Genomic DNA, 13980 nt, shown 5'->3' on the forward strand with positions numbered 1-13980 from the left:
GAGAGGTCTAGAGCACGTGCCTATCAAGCGTAAATCCCTGAAACCAAACCCCGGTAGCACAGAAAGCAAACAGTCCCGCCTGTAACAGGCCCCACAGGTGCCCCAATGAACCCCAACCCCCCTCCAGCGTTAGAGCCGTCACGGAGAGGCAGCGCTGAGGACAGACCCGTGAGTCCCACGGCGGGGTGTCCCCTGCACAATGGTCCCCAGGAAGCTGCCGGCCCCAGAGGAGTTCTGGTCCTTCTCCCCGCCCCGCATCACCCCGCCTCACAGATACAGCAGGCTCCGTCTGCACCTTGGCCCGTTCCTGAGAGAACGGCCCTCGCCCTCCCACAGATCCCCCTGCGGTGGCCCCAACCCCAGGGCTTTGCTCTGTGCAGTTCACAGCAACCAAATCCAGGCCCGTGACAGACACTGCATCCTCCTGTACTTTCTTCCTCGTCACACACCATCTCCACCACAGCAGCCGGAGATGGCGCGGTGTCCCACAGCATCACACGCACTGGCTTCGGGGCAGTCAGACTGCTTAAACCCTCACTGGTCAGAAGGCTTCACCCACAGTGGGGCGACCTTAGTTAGCTCTATTCTATGCCTCAGTTTCCCCACCTGTAAGTCGAGGAGCCTCTGGGGCTGAGGAGGAGGAGGAATGAAAAGCGAGATGGCCGCAGGCGGAGCCCGTGGGGTCTTCAGGAGCCCTCTCTGCTCACAGCCCCAGAGACCAGAACACCAGGGAGAGCCAGCAGGTGGGGACACCCAACCTGTGGATGATGGAGACCCCAGTACCTCTGCTCTCCTTGCTGTGGAAATAAACAGAGCACAGAACTCCAGATTCCTTCACAGAGCTCCCCAAATCCTGAATTAACCAAGGAAACCATGTTGGATTCACCAAGATACTCCGAATTCTCAAGGACATTTCATTCTTTGTCCTGAGACTCTGCCTAACGTCACCTGTCAATCCCAGGCTGGCGCTGAACTTCGTGGTGCACAGGGCCACGTGGGTACTGCTAACTCCAAAGATCGCCGCAGGCCCACGCCTGCCCCCACGCATGAACCCAGTGGCAGAGCTCGGAGCGCACAGAAGCCAGGGGAGCTGCTGGCATCAAGAGGAGGCGCAGCCTGGCCCAACCCCCACCCCGGGCGCCTGCCCCCGTAAGCACTTCTGATACTCACGAAGGAAGTGTTTTTCCAGTAAGGCGATTTCCAGGTGACCCTTGATCTCGTTCAGCCGATCAAACTCTGTCCTGTTAAAGTCCTGGACTCCTGTGGCCATGATGAGGGTCCCTGGGCCAGCCTGGAAGACAAACACCACGAGCTCAGAGGGCGCTGAGCAGAAGCGCCCGGGTCCACACCGGAGAGTTCCACACGGCTCAGGTCATGGGACTGCTACAGCTACAGCTCTGAAAGGGACAGCAGCCTCAGAGTCCGGGACACAGGTTAGCACAACGGCCACAGGACCCCCATCCACACCGGCTCCGCAGTGAGGCTGGCACTGGCCGCCCTGGCCCTCAGACCATGTGGACACCCTCGGAGGCCACCGCAGGGTCAACGTGGAGAAAGGACACAAAAGGACAACTCGGGAGTCTGCTCTGAGCCTCTGATGACACCTTGTGGTTCTTGCTGCAGAGAGAAGCCGCGGCCGGTGTCCCCAGAGCGTGCAAGGCCCAGCCAGAGCGGCGGTCACCTCACAACGGCAGCAGGGCCCACGCAGGAGCCCGCACCACTCTGCGAGGTCAGAAAGGAGAAGAGCAGAGGACCCAGGCCTGCAGGGAACCGGGCTGAGCCTCCAAACCCAGGTCTCCCCGTCCGCCCCTTGGGGGCTGTCCTGCGCCAGTGGCCACTGTCCAGCGCGGGTGATGGTGGGAAAGGCGTGAGGCAGGCCTGCCTGGCTGTGTGTGTTAGTGTGTAATGCGTGCCTGAGTGTGCGTGCGTGGGGGCGTCTGGTGCATGTGTGCACGCATGTGTGCAGGCAGACAGGTGGGTGCTAACCCCATCACCCTCCGCAGCTGCCTCCTGCCGCTGACCCCGTGAGAAATGGCTCACAAAGGCCCTGCCAGCGGCAGTGGGCCCGACGTCGCCCCGCTGGGTGCCAGCCTCCCCCCAGGCTAGGCACAGAAGCACACGTGGACAGGTCAGCCAGGGGCAGCACTGGGGGTGCTCCCTTTCCCAGAGGCTGCAGCCTGGGAAGAGGGGGCTGAGGGCAAGGCCTCTGGCCTGCAGCTCTCCTCCCCGGGCACCCAGCCTCTCCTTCAGCTGCTCCGGTTACCAGGGCACCGTCAGGGGGAGGAGGGAGGGGACTTGGCGAGGTAGCACATGGGGGGGAGGGGACTTGGTGCGGTAGCACATGGAGACTGGGGTGGGGCCCATAGGTGCCTCTCAGGCACTCCCCCCCCCACTGCTGACAGACAAGGCCCACACAGGGGACCCCTGCTCTGCCCGTGGGCTGGCAGCAGTGAGCACCACAGCACCCACCAGGAGCCAGCCAGCACAGAGGGCGGCCCTGGCCTTGCTCTAGGCCACCAGACTGGCAGACTCGCAGAGAGCTTGCTATCAGGAGCCTCTGCTCACAGCCACAGGGCAGATGCCAGAGTCTGCACATCTGTCCAGCCAGCCTCAGACAAGCTCACAGAGCCTGGAGAAAGCAGTCCTCTGAAACCTGAGCAGGCAGTGGTCTGTGTGCGATGTCCACACACACACACACACACACACACACACACACACACACACACACACACACACACGGTCGTGGGGAACACTGCAAACCCGGCACCCAGACCCCCACACTGTGGCTGTCAGTCTCAGCCCTCATCTTTCAGACCAACCCCTAACGTGTTAAAGACAGATGGATGAGCGAGTGCCTAGCATTAGAATCATCCAGAATGATCGGGGGGGGGGGGGGGCCGGCAGGAGGCCAGGAGAGGCCCAGAGGTGGGGCGGGCCACATGTGAAGGACTGGAGGCTCAGGCCTCGTTCCGGTATGATGGATGTTTGGAACCAAAGAGGAAAGAAAAAAAATGAACCCCAAACACAAACTTGGTGTCACCTGCACACCAGCACAACGACGCAGACCAGCGCCAGGCTCTCCCCTTGCCCGCCTTCCACCTGCCCTGTGATGGGACCTGCCAAGACACCCTGCAGTGGGCGGCCCAGGAGTGCGCATGTGCAGCGGAGGCCTGGCCAGACCTCCAGGGCAGGAACCCTGTCCCGTCCCCGCACCACGTAGTACCCTGCAGCAGGGTGGATACCTTGGGGCCGCCACCTCTCTGAGGACACCAGAAGGGGCCACAGCTCCCCTGGCAGCGCCTGGACACCAGGGGCAGTGCGGATGGCTCTGACAAACCCGTCCAGCGGTCAGGGCACGGCTCTGAGACCTTGGGGGTCAACCCCCCCCCCGTGGGTATGACCCGAGTCTCCCCAATGTCCCTCCTCAGACTCAGGAGTGAGCCTGGGCTGGGACAGGGGCCGGCACACAGGCCTGTGGCTGGGGTCGCCGGCCATTTCTTTCTTTCTCCAGCTTTTCCGGAACTATTTCCTACCCTGAGCCCGCAGCGCTGGCAGAGGGGAGGGGCGCAGGAGTCTCCCAGCTGCTCACGGGATGCCGACGCCGACGCCGAGCTGCCCCAGCCTCAGGCTCTCCTGTCCGCTTCTGGCTTGCCACCTCTCTTTATCGGCCTGGCACTGGCCACAGGGACAGCCCCCACCTCTTCTGTCATCACGTCCCTCTCTGTGCCACCCCGGACTGCCACCCTCCTCTGCACAGGGCTCCGTGGCCCTCCCCAGACCCCCCACCCCGCCCACCCTCCCTGACCTTTGCAATGGGGGGGTCTGGATTCTACCCTCAACCTCTTTGTCCTAAGTCACAAACACATCTCCCGGGAAGGACACGGGACGTGCCTACCTGCCGGCTGGGGCTGACAGTGAGCCAGTCACTAGGGATGGGGCTGCGGGAGTCTACTCCCGAACCAGAATCTCAGAGGCAGAACTCAGAACAGGGGTTGCCCGGGGCTGGGGTGGGAGGCTGGGAGTGGTACTTAGTGAGTAAAGGCTTACAGTTAGAGCAATGAGAAAGTTCTGGCAATGGATGGTGGTGACATCATGCCACTCCCAGGGGAGGGTGACACGGCCTGGGTGGCCCGAGACGCAGTCCAGGCGATGCTGGAGGCTCACACGGTGCCCTCCCTGGGGTGTCTGTGGAGTGGAGGGAGGTCTGAGTCTCGTAACTGTATTGTTTTTGTCTTTCCCTTTTTGGTACAGGGGATCGAACCCTTAGGACGTTGCACTTGCTGGGCAAGCGCGTTGCCGCTGAGCCACACCCCACCCGAGCCTGAGTCCTTCAGAGTGAGTGGCTCGACCCAGCTCAGAGAAGACCTCCAGCCGCCAGCCATCCCGGGGAACCGCAGGCCGGCTGCGGGAGGGGGCGCCGGAGCCTGGGAACTCAGCAGGGAGACCCAGCGGGGAAGCGAGGGGCTCCACGTGACCCAGCCCCCCCGTGTGAAAACAGATGCTCCTGAGAAAACACGCACACAGCTGCTCAGCGTTACTCGTCAGAGCCCCAGAGCGGAAACAACTGAACGTGCCTGGTCAGCCACGTGGATAAACAACTGTGGTCCACACAGACCAGGGCATACCCAGCTGTGAAAGCAGACCTGCGGACCCGCAGCCGGGGAGAACCCGAGGGCCGGTGCGGGAAGCCGGCCGCCAGCGGCGGGTTCTTCGTGGTGCCTTCCTCAGGAAATGTCTAGAATAGAATTCCAAAGACAGCAGGCTGGTGGCGGGGTCCCGGCAGGGCAGCCGCTGGTGGGACTGACGGACAGGGCCCACGGGCATCGTAAGGTGACGGTCTCACTGGGGCAAGGTCTGCAGGGCAGGGATGCACTAGAAATGGTTTAATCCCACACTGCGACAGCCGGGCATGCGGTGGGATTCTCACACGAGGCTGCCAGCATGGAACCAACCGCGAGGACTCGGTGCTGGCCCCGCAGCACCACGCAGAGCAGGGAGCCCTGCCACCTCCGAGGACGAGGGCTGGAGGGCAGACCAGGGCAGCAGACCATCCGGTGTGCAGGCACACCTGTAGTCTCAGGCGCATGACCCCAGGCGAGGTCACGGGCTCGCAAAGGGGCCTGGATGGGGAAGGGCTCTGAACCGCTATCATCAGTAATCAACCCCAGATGCCTGCGTGCAAACAGGCCGGGCGCAGGCCCAGGACCTCTGTGTATTTCTGTGTTTAATGTGCAAAAGGCCTAGAAGGCAGACACTACTGCTGCCCCCTTTAAGACGAAGGGTCAGGCAAGTCCAACAGCTGGCCCCAGCCGGCCCCTCTGTTGGCAGTGACTAGGCACCCCTCATCCCCAGATGGTACCCCACATCCCCAACTGGTACCCCTCATCCCCAGCTGGTACCCCTCATCCCCAGCTGGCCCCTGTCCGCAGTGACTGGGTACCCCTCATCCCCAGCTGGTACCCCGCATACCGAGCTGGTACCCCTCATCCCTAGCTGGCCCCCCTCATCCCCAGCTAGTACCCCTCACCCCCAGCTGGTACCCCACATCCCCAGCTGGTACCCCTCATCCCCAGCTGGCCCCTCTGTCGGCAGTGACTGGGCACCCCGCATCCCCAGCTGGTACCCCGCATCCCCAGCTGGTACCCTGCATCCCCAGCTGGCCCCCGTGGTGCCCTGCGCCCAGGCGTTTCCCATGGTGGCAGTTTTCCCACAGGCTCCGGGCCCTGGGGGCAGGAGTGCAGGCCCCACTCTGACCTTGCTGCAGTCTCTTGGGCATCTGGCCCTGCCCTCGGCCACAGCCCCACGTAGCAGAGGCGTTCAGACCCCACCCCTCCCGGGACCCCTCCATCCTCACCCGCGCGTCCCCGCCATGGCTCCTCACTCTCTCTCCCTTTGCCTGCCCCTCCTTGACACTGCCCAGATGGCCGCCCCCAGCGAGGGCTACCAGTGGCCCCAAATCCAGATGCTCTGCCCGCAGTCAAGACCCCACAGTCCTTCATCCTCACCTCCCCTGGCAGGGTGTGGCATGTGGAAGGTGTGATTCAGATATGGCTGGCAGAGCGTGGCACAGGGTGAGGTGTGATTCAGATGTGGCTGGCAGAGCATGGCATGTGGAAGGTGTGATTCAGATGTGGCTGGCAGAGCTTGGCATGTGGAAGGTGTGATTCAGATGTGGCTGGCAGAGCGTGGCATGTGGAAGGTGTGATTCAGATGTGGCTGGCAGAGTGTGGCATGTGGAAGGTGTGATTCAGATATGGCTGGCAGAGCGTGGCACAGGGTGAGGTGTGATTCAGATGTGGCTGGCAGAGCATGGCATGTGGAAAGTGTGATTCAGATGTGGCTGGCAGAGCGTGGCATGTGGAAGGTGTGATTCAGATGTGGCTGGCAGAGTGTGGTATGTGGAAGGTATGATTGAGATGTGGCTGGCAGAGCGTGGCACAGGGCGAGGTGTGATTCAGATGTGGCTGGCAGAGCGTGGCACAGGGCGAGGTGTGATTCAGATGTGGCTGGCAGAGCATGGCATGTGGAAGGTGTGATTCAGATGTGGCTGGCAGAGCATGGCATGTGGAAAGTGTGATTCAGATGTGGCTGGCAGAGCATGGCATGTGGAAGGTGTGATTGAGATGTGGCTGGCAGAGCTTGACATGTGGAAGGTGTGACTCAGATGTGGTTGACAGAGCATGGCATGAAGAAGGTGTGATTCAGATGTGGCTGGCAGAGCATGGCATGTGGAAAGTGTGATTCAGATGTGGCTGGCAGAGCATGGCATGTGGAAGGTGTGATTCAGATGTGGCTGGCAGAGCATGGTATGTGGAAGGTATGATTGAGATGTGGCTGGCAGAGCGTGGCATGTGGAAGGTGTGATTCAGATGTGGCTGGCAGAGCTTGGCACAGGGCGAGGTGTGACTCAGATGTGGCTGGCAGAGCGTGGCATGTGGAAGGTGTGATTCAGATGTGGCTGGCAGAGCTTGGCATGTGGAAGGTGTGATTCAGATGTGGCTGGCAGAGCGTGGCACAGGGCGAGATGTGATTCAGATGTGGCTGGCAGAGCGTGGCATGTGGAAGGTGTGATTCAGATGTGGCTGGCAGAGCGTGGCATGTGGAAAGTGTGATTCAGATGTGGCTGGCAGAGCATGGTATGTGGAAGGTGTGATTCAGATGTGGCTGGCAGAGCGTGGCACAGGGCGAGGTGTGACTCAGATGTGGCTGGCAGAGCGTGGCATGTGGAAGGTGTGATTCAGATGTGGCTGGCAGAGCGTGGCACAGGGTAAGGTGTGATTCAGATGTGGCTGGCAGAGCATGGCATGTGGAAAGTGTGATTCAGATGTGGCTGGCAGAGCGTGGCATGTGGAAGGTGTGATTCAGATGTGGCTGGCAGAGCTTGGCATGTGGAAGGTGTGATTCAGATGTGGCTGGCAGAGCGTGGCATGTGGAAGGTGTGATTCAGATGTGGCTGGCAGAGTGTGGCATGTGGAAGGTGTGATTCAGATGTGGCTGGCAGAGCGTGGCATGTGGAAAGTGTGATTCAGATGTGGCTGGCAGAGCGTGGCACAGGGCGAGGTGTGATTCAGATGTGGCTGGCAGAGCATGGCATGTGGAAAGTGTGATTCAGATGTGGCTGGCAGAGTGTGGCATGTGGAAGGTGTGATTGAGATGTGGCTGGCAGAGCGTGGCACAGGGCGAGGTGTGATTCAGATGTGGCTGGCAGAGCATGGCATGTGGAAAGTGTGATTCAGATGTGGCTGGCAGAGTGTGGCATGTGGAAGGTGTGATTGAGATGTGGCTGGCAGAGCTTGACATGTGGAAGGTGTGACTCAGATGTGGTTGACAGAGCATGGCATGAAGAAGGTGTGATTCAGATGTGGCTGGCAGAGCATGGCATGTGGAAAGTGTGATTCAGATGTGGCTGGCAGAGCATGGCATGTGGAAGGTGTGATTCAGATGTGGCTGGCAGAGCATGGTATGTGGAAGGTATGATTGAGATGTGGCTGGCAGAGCATGGTATGTGGAAGGTATGATTGAGATGTGGTTGGCAGAGCGTGGCACAGGGCGAGGTGTGACTCAGATGTGGCTGGCAGAGCGTGGCATGTGGAAGGTGTGATCTCAACATAGCTCCCACTCAGGCCACCGCTGCCACCCCTCTCCATCCACCAGGGCCCCCGCCATGCGTCTCCCCTGCATTGGTGACACCTCTGTTCTCCTCAGAACCTCGGTGCCTCTGGCAGCCCCTGCTCCCCACCCCACCCCGCCCACCCTGTCCTGGCTGAGCAGCGTCACACGGCAACTACAGATAGCAGGTCCCGCAGGTGGCTCCTGGCTGGTCAGAGGGCAGGAGGAGGAGGGCAGCAAAGGTCCTGGACAAACATTCCACTCACGACAGCACCTGTGGCCCGTACAATCAACCCACAGACAGCCACGGCGGGCCTCTGTGCTAGTGTCTGAGACTCTAAACCAGGGCGGCTGCAAAGTGGCTGCCCTGGAGACCCCTGTGCCATGCTTGCCTCCCACCCTGGCTCACAGGAGGAGGCACAGCAGCACAGCCCGGCTTCAGTCTCTACATGAGGTCCCTGTTGAGCTCAGACCCACACTGGGGGGGGGGGGGGAGATGGGCTTCCTGTCACCGCACCTTAAGCCCAGAGACCACCAGCCCACAGACGCGTGGAGCTGTCCAACATCAGACAAGCTGCTGTCACTCACTGACAGTGCTGCATGGGGGACACACCAAGCCATGGACTCGGCCAGAGCTGGAAGAGCAGCCCTCAAACGCGAGAGGCAGGCCGGGCAGGGCAGGACACACCACCAGGTTCTTGGGAGGCTGCCGCGGTGAATTATTAATTCCTGCCGGCAGCAGTGCCCTGTCCGCATCTTATTATGAAGCATTAATAATACAAGGAGCTGGAGGCGGTGGTGCCAGCCTCATCTGCAAACAAAAGCTGGTTCAGGGCCCGGGCGTGAAAAGCCACAGGCTACCAAATACGAAGCACAGCCAGGCTCATCCTCAGCTGGCAGTGAGGCTGGGGGGTCCGGGCAGCAGGGGCCAGCAGGCACACGCCCCGCCCCACTGCCTCCGGCCGCACCCCCCCCACTCCACCACACCCAGGAAGCACCAGCTGTGCGGGGAGGCCCGCGCAGCCGGGTTTGCACCCAGGCCTCAGGCCTGGCCCAGGCACTCAACGGATCTTGGATGAAGGCCGCCACACTGACGAGGGCTCAGCTGGGGCCAGAGGTCACTGATGTGCACCCTGACCTCCCAGCCACGCCCTGCCTACCCCACCCCATGTAGACGTCCGGGGCCAGGCTGAGCCTCCTCACACCTGCACCGAAGAGCTGGCCAAAACCAGAGAAACCGATGAGAAAGGCAGCAACACGCAGGCTCTGGACAAGCTCCAGTACAGAGCCTGCTTGACATGGGCCGGGCCCTGCCTGGTGGGGGGGTGGGGTTGATGGGGAGCGAGATGAGGAGACGGGAATCCAGCCCCAGGTCTGTGCCAGCCCGGCCTCCGTCCACGCACTCTCGGTCACCGAGGCTGGGGACAGTGCCGAGGGGGTCAGCGTACTCACGGGGTCCCTGAGCTCCTCGCTGTCCCGGGGCGAGGTCCGGGGCACCTTCAGGGGCAGCTCGTCCCCGCCCTCCGTGTCCGAGGCATTTGGGGACTCCGCCAGGTCGAGGAAGTCCTCCCGCTTGTGGCCTCTGAACCGGATCCGGTCCAGCCTCCTCAGCATGGTCAGCCTGGCGCTCCTCTGCCTCACCCGGACATGACGGACGGGCTCCCTGCAAGGGAGACGGCCTGTGTGGTCACTGCCCTGGCCGGCCAGGTCCAGGCCCCATGCCACGCCCAAAGGGAACGCCCGCCCCAGCCACAGACCTCTGCCCAGCCCCGGGCACCCAGCCTCAGCCCACCCAGCCTTCTTGCTGCTGAGGCTCCGCCCACCGCCTCCACCCCTGCAGGACCGAAGAATGCCGGCTCCTCACAGCCACAGGCACGCCGAACGGTGCGAGGGGAACAGGAAGGGAGCTGACCCCTCACCCAAAATGCCAGACACTGCGAGGAACGGGGACACCCGGCTACACGCTGCCTGCAGCCACCAAGGCCAGGCCTTGGCATCAAAGCTGCTGCCTGAGTCCCTGGTTAGACCTGGTCCCACGTCCGCCCCTTCTCTACCTGCCCAACCCCCAAGGATGCCGTGCACATTTCTATCTGTTCCTAATCCTCAGGGTGCCCAGCACAGCCTTGGCTGCTAGGGGACGGAGTTTGGACCCCACTTCCTCCAAGGACCCGGGAAAGACTGCTTCCTGCCCCCACCCTGAGTGTGGGGTGCTGGCCACTCTGAGCCTGACACCCACACAACCAGGGTGGGCAGGTTCACATAACACCCTGAGCACTGGGTGCAAATTCACACACATGTGCAGCTAGCATGGATGTTCGCAGGGTGTCCATTCCCCACAGCAAAGCCCCTAACAAACTCCTGAATGTCAAGGGAGCAGGGGCCTGGCCATTCTTCCGGGTGGCCTCACGTCCGGGCCCACAGCAGGACGTGGCCAGGAGAGGGCCTTCAGTGCCTAGCAGAGGCCCACAGCTCCAGCAATCTGCCGCTTACTGCCTTTCTGAGCAGGTTTTTGCTCAGGGATGCCTGACAAGTATCTGGAGTCTGAGGAGACAAATACAGAGGTCCTCGCCTGGGGCTAGGCCCAAAAAGCCACCGGAGTGAGGACATGGGGACAGTGGAGCAGGGGGCAGGGGGCCCCATGCAGTGCCAGGTGGGGCCAGGCAGGCAGAACTTCCTGCCATCATACACTGAGGAGCCCAGCGACCTTCACACCCACAGCACCCAGGTGCCACGCTCCTCTCGGTTCCTCTGGGCTCCTCCCAGCTCCTCTCAGCATCACAGTCCAGGGCAAGATGAACAAGCAGAAGGGGCCCCAGAGCCCTCGGGACAATTGAAGCACGCAGTGTGTCCAAGCCAGCTCACCAGGAACACAAGGCAGTGGGACACTGGACACTGGACCGCAGGAAAAGGGACCTCCACACAGCAGTGCCCTGGATGCTCGCAAAAGCCCAGGAGAGGGCAGTGCAGACACTGCCGGCCACATGACATGTCCCATGCCATATGTCCCATACAGAACGTGGCATTCCAGAGGGACCTGAGAACAGTACATTCACAAAGATACCAACCAAAAGATAACTGTTCTCCGCCAATGCCCAGAGAGGAGAAAGCCGGCTATATTAAGAGACTGAAAAATAATCCACAAAGTAACAGAATCTAATGGAACTGGACAAATGTAAAACACTTCCACTTAAGAATATTCACAATGAAATAGAGCACTGGCAGCTAATGTATTTTATAAAGGATCAGTGACTTCCTTACAAGAGATTAAACAAAAGGGGGAACACAAGGCCACCTCCTAACTTGGTCAAAGCCCCGACAGAGTTTCAGGATCCATAATGGGAGGGTGTGGTGGAATGCACCTGTAATCCCAGCTTCTCAGGAGCTTGAGGCAGGAGGATGGAGAGTTTGAAGCCACTCTGGTCAAAGTTAGTGAGACTATCTCAAAAACAAAATGTATTTATTTAATGCTGGTCCTGGGGCTTGAACTCAGGGCCTGGGTGCTCTCCTTTAGCTTTTTGCTCAAGATTGTCACTCTACCACTTGAGCTACAGCCTTGCTTCCAGCTTTTTGGCAATGTATTGGAGAAAAATCTTATGGAATTTTCTGCCTGGGCTGGCTTTAAACCTTGATCCTCAGATTTCAGCCTCCTAAGTAGCTAGGATTATAGGTGTGAGCCACTAGCACCCAGCTCAAAAGCAATTTAAAAAAAAATCTGCAGGGGAGGAGAGGTGAAACCTAGAATGCATGAGGCCCTGGGTTCCATCCTAGCAACCACACACACACACACACATACACACACACACACACACAGAGTCCATACACACACACACAGTCCATACACACACACAGAGTCCCATGAACTTGGGATTCTGCCTCTTCACTCTGACCCTCAGAATTCTAGGGCTAAATCCAAGACATAGCATATGTGATCTGCGGGGGAGGGGGGGCATGGACAATGGCCACTCTGAGTCACCCGTGCTCACCCAATGAGTTGTACACTGGGTCTAAGGTTCTGGAAAGTCCGCGTGGCCTCACACAGGATACCGATCGTACTCCTCACTTTCTGGTCACACTGCACTGCCTGTGTGGAGGACGCAGGAAGGACTGGCCTGTCCTGGGTGGCCATCGGCTTCCTGCCTTGGGGTGTCGGCTTGCTAGCCTGGGGGGTTCCCTGTCCCTGCTCTCTGCACTGGGGTGTCAGCGCCCTGCCCTAGGGGCTTCCTGCCTTGGGGGTCGACTCCCTGCAACTGGGGGCTCCCAAGTCAGCTCAGGATGGTTTTCAGCAGCTCTTTCCAGGAGCCCTGAACCACTTCCCTTTTGGTGGTGGTGAGGACTGAACTCTGCCTCCTGCTTGCTACGCAGTGCTCTGTCACTCCATTACACCCCTATCCCTATTTTGCTTTAGTTGTTTTCCCAAGTCAGTTTCACGTTTCTGTCCAGACCAGCCTCAAATCATGACTCCCCTGCCTGCTCCTCCTGCACATCCAGGCTCCCCGGCCTCACTGAATGCCAGCTCTGCCTTCCTCTCCGCACGCAGCCTTGGCTATGGCTCTGACTTAGAAAAACAGGTAGGGGAGGTGTACCAACTTGAGGCCTACTTCCTTTTCTTCTGGAAATGTCTAGCCAGGGTTCCTGCTGCTGCTGCTGGAAGACGCAGATCGAGGGAGGCTGCCAGCCCCTGAGGCTGGGCACCCGGGCGGAGGCCCTGGCTGGCTCTGTCAGGGATGGAAGCCACCCTCGCCTGGAGCGCTCGGCTCCGCGGCCTACTGAAGTCAGAAGTCTCGCTGGAGCTGGCCGCATGGAGTGGGGATCCTGACTGCCACCATCAGAACCCAAGGCACGCCGGCTCCCCGTGGGAGCTCCTCCCACCACCCCTGGAGAGGGACTCAACACACAGCCACCAGGGCATGGGGTCCCCAGGGACCCTCCGCCTAGAATACCTACCCCTTGCTCCAAACATCTGAGCTCCTCAAGAAGACAAACTCTTAGTCAGTGGCTCACACCTGTAATCCCAGCTTACTCAGGAGGCTAAGATCAGAAGATTAAGGTTCAAATCCAGACCAGGCCCAAAAAAAGCCCATGAGATTCTATCTCTCATTAACCATCAAAATGCCAGCCCAGAAACATGGCTAAAGCGGTGAGCAGGAGCACTGAGCAAAGAAGTGTGAGAAGCGGTGAGCAGGAGCACTGAGCAAAGAAGTGTGAGTGTGTGAGGCCCTGAGCTCCAGCCTGCATCCACAAAAACAACAGAAAGACCAAATCTTTATGCAGCCGTGAGAAAGGACTAAACTCACTGCCCCGAGCGAGCCACAGACAGGGCCCCTGCTTATCCATGGGAGGTCCTGCCGCCAGGCCGGCACCGCCGGGCTGGGCTGAGGAGGAGCCACCCCACTTCAAGAGGACCTCGTCTTGGTACTAGCTGCAATGACCCTATTTTTTTCTCTTTTTTTTGGGGGGGAGGGTAGGTCGTGGGGCTTGAACTCTGGGCCTGGGCGCTATCCCTCAGCTCTTCAGCTCAAGGCAAGCGTTCTACCACTTGAGCCACAGTGCCACTTCTGGTTTGTTGGAGATAAGAGTCTCACAGACTTTCCTGCCCAGGCTGGCTTTGAACCTTGATCCTCCGATCTCAGCCTCCTAAGGAGCTAGGATTACAGGCTTGAGCCACCGGCGCCCAGCTCCTATTTTCAATTAAAGCTGTTTTCACAGACTCCAGACAGGCATGAATATGGGGGGACATTATTCAGTTTCACACACCCCAATGAGGCCACCCAGCTGAACCTGACAGCCCCATCCCAGATGAGGTCTCAGAGACCAGACCAGCACCAGGCCAAGGACTCCCCAGGTTTTACTGCACCTGCTGTCCCGGTGGTG

At 59.9% G+C, this 13980-nt stretch overlaps 1 protein-coding gene across 1 annotated transcript in view; it reads right to left on the reverse strand.

Annotated features, from left to right (window-relative positions):
* The window catches only part of Gramd4 (GRAM domain containing 4), a 68891-nt gene that overhangs the window by 36293 nt on the left and 18618 nt on the right, over positions 1 to 13980 (reverse strand). The window contains exons 2-3 of the mRNA XM_069999816.1: positions 9562 to 9772; positions 1171 to 1291 (exon numbers count right to left, since the gene is read on the reverse strand). Coding sequence (XP_069855917.1) covers positions 1171 to 1291; positions 9562 to 9772 — 332 coding nt within the window. The remainder of the gene's footprint in view (positions 1 to 1170; positions 1292 to 9561; positions 9773 to 13980) is intronic.

The sequence above is a fragment of the Dipodomys merriami genome, unplaced genomic scaffold (assembly GCF_024711535.1).
Source record: "Dipodomys merriami isolate MVZ:Mamm:240054 unplaced genomic scaffold, mDipMer1.0.p SCAF_55, whole genome shotgun sequence".
NCBI classification, from domain to species: Eukaryota; Metazoa; Chordata; class Mammalia; order Rodentia; family Heteromyidae; genus Dipodomys; species Dipodomys merriami.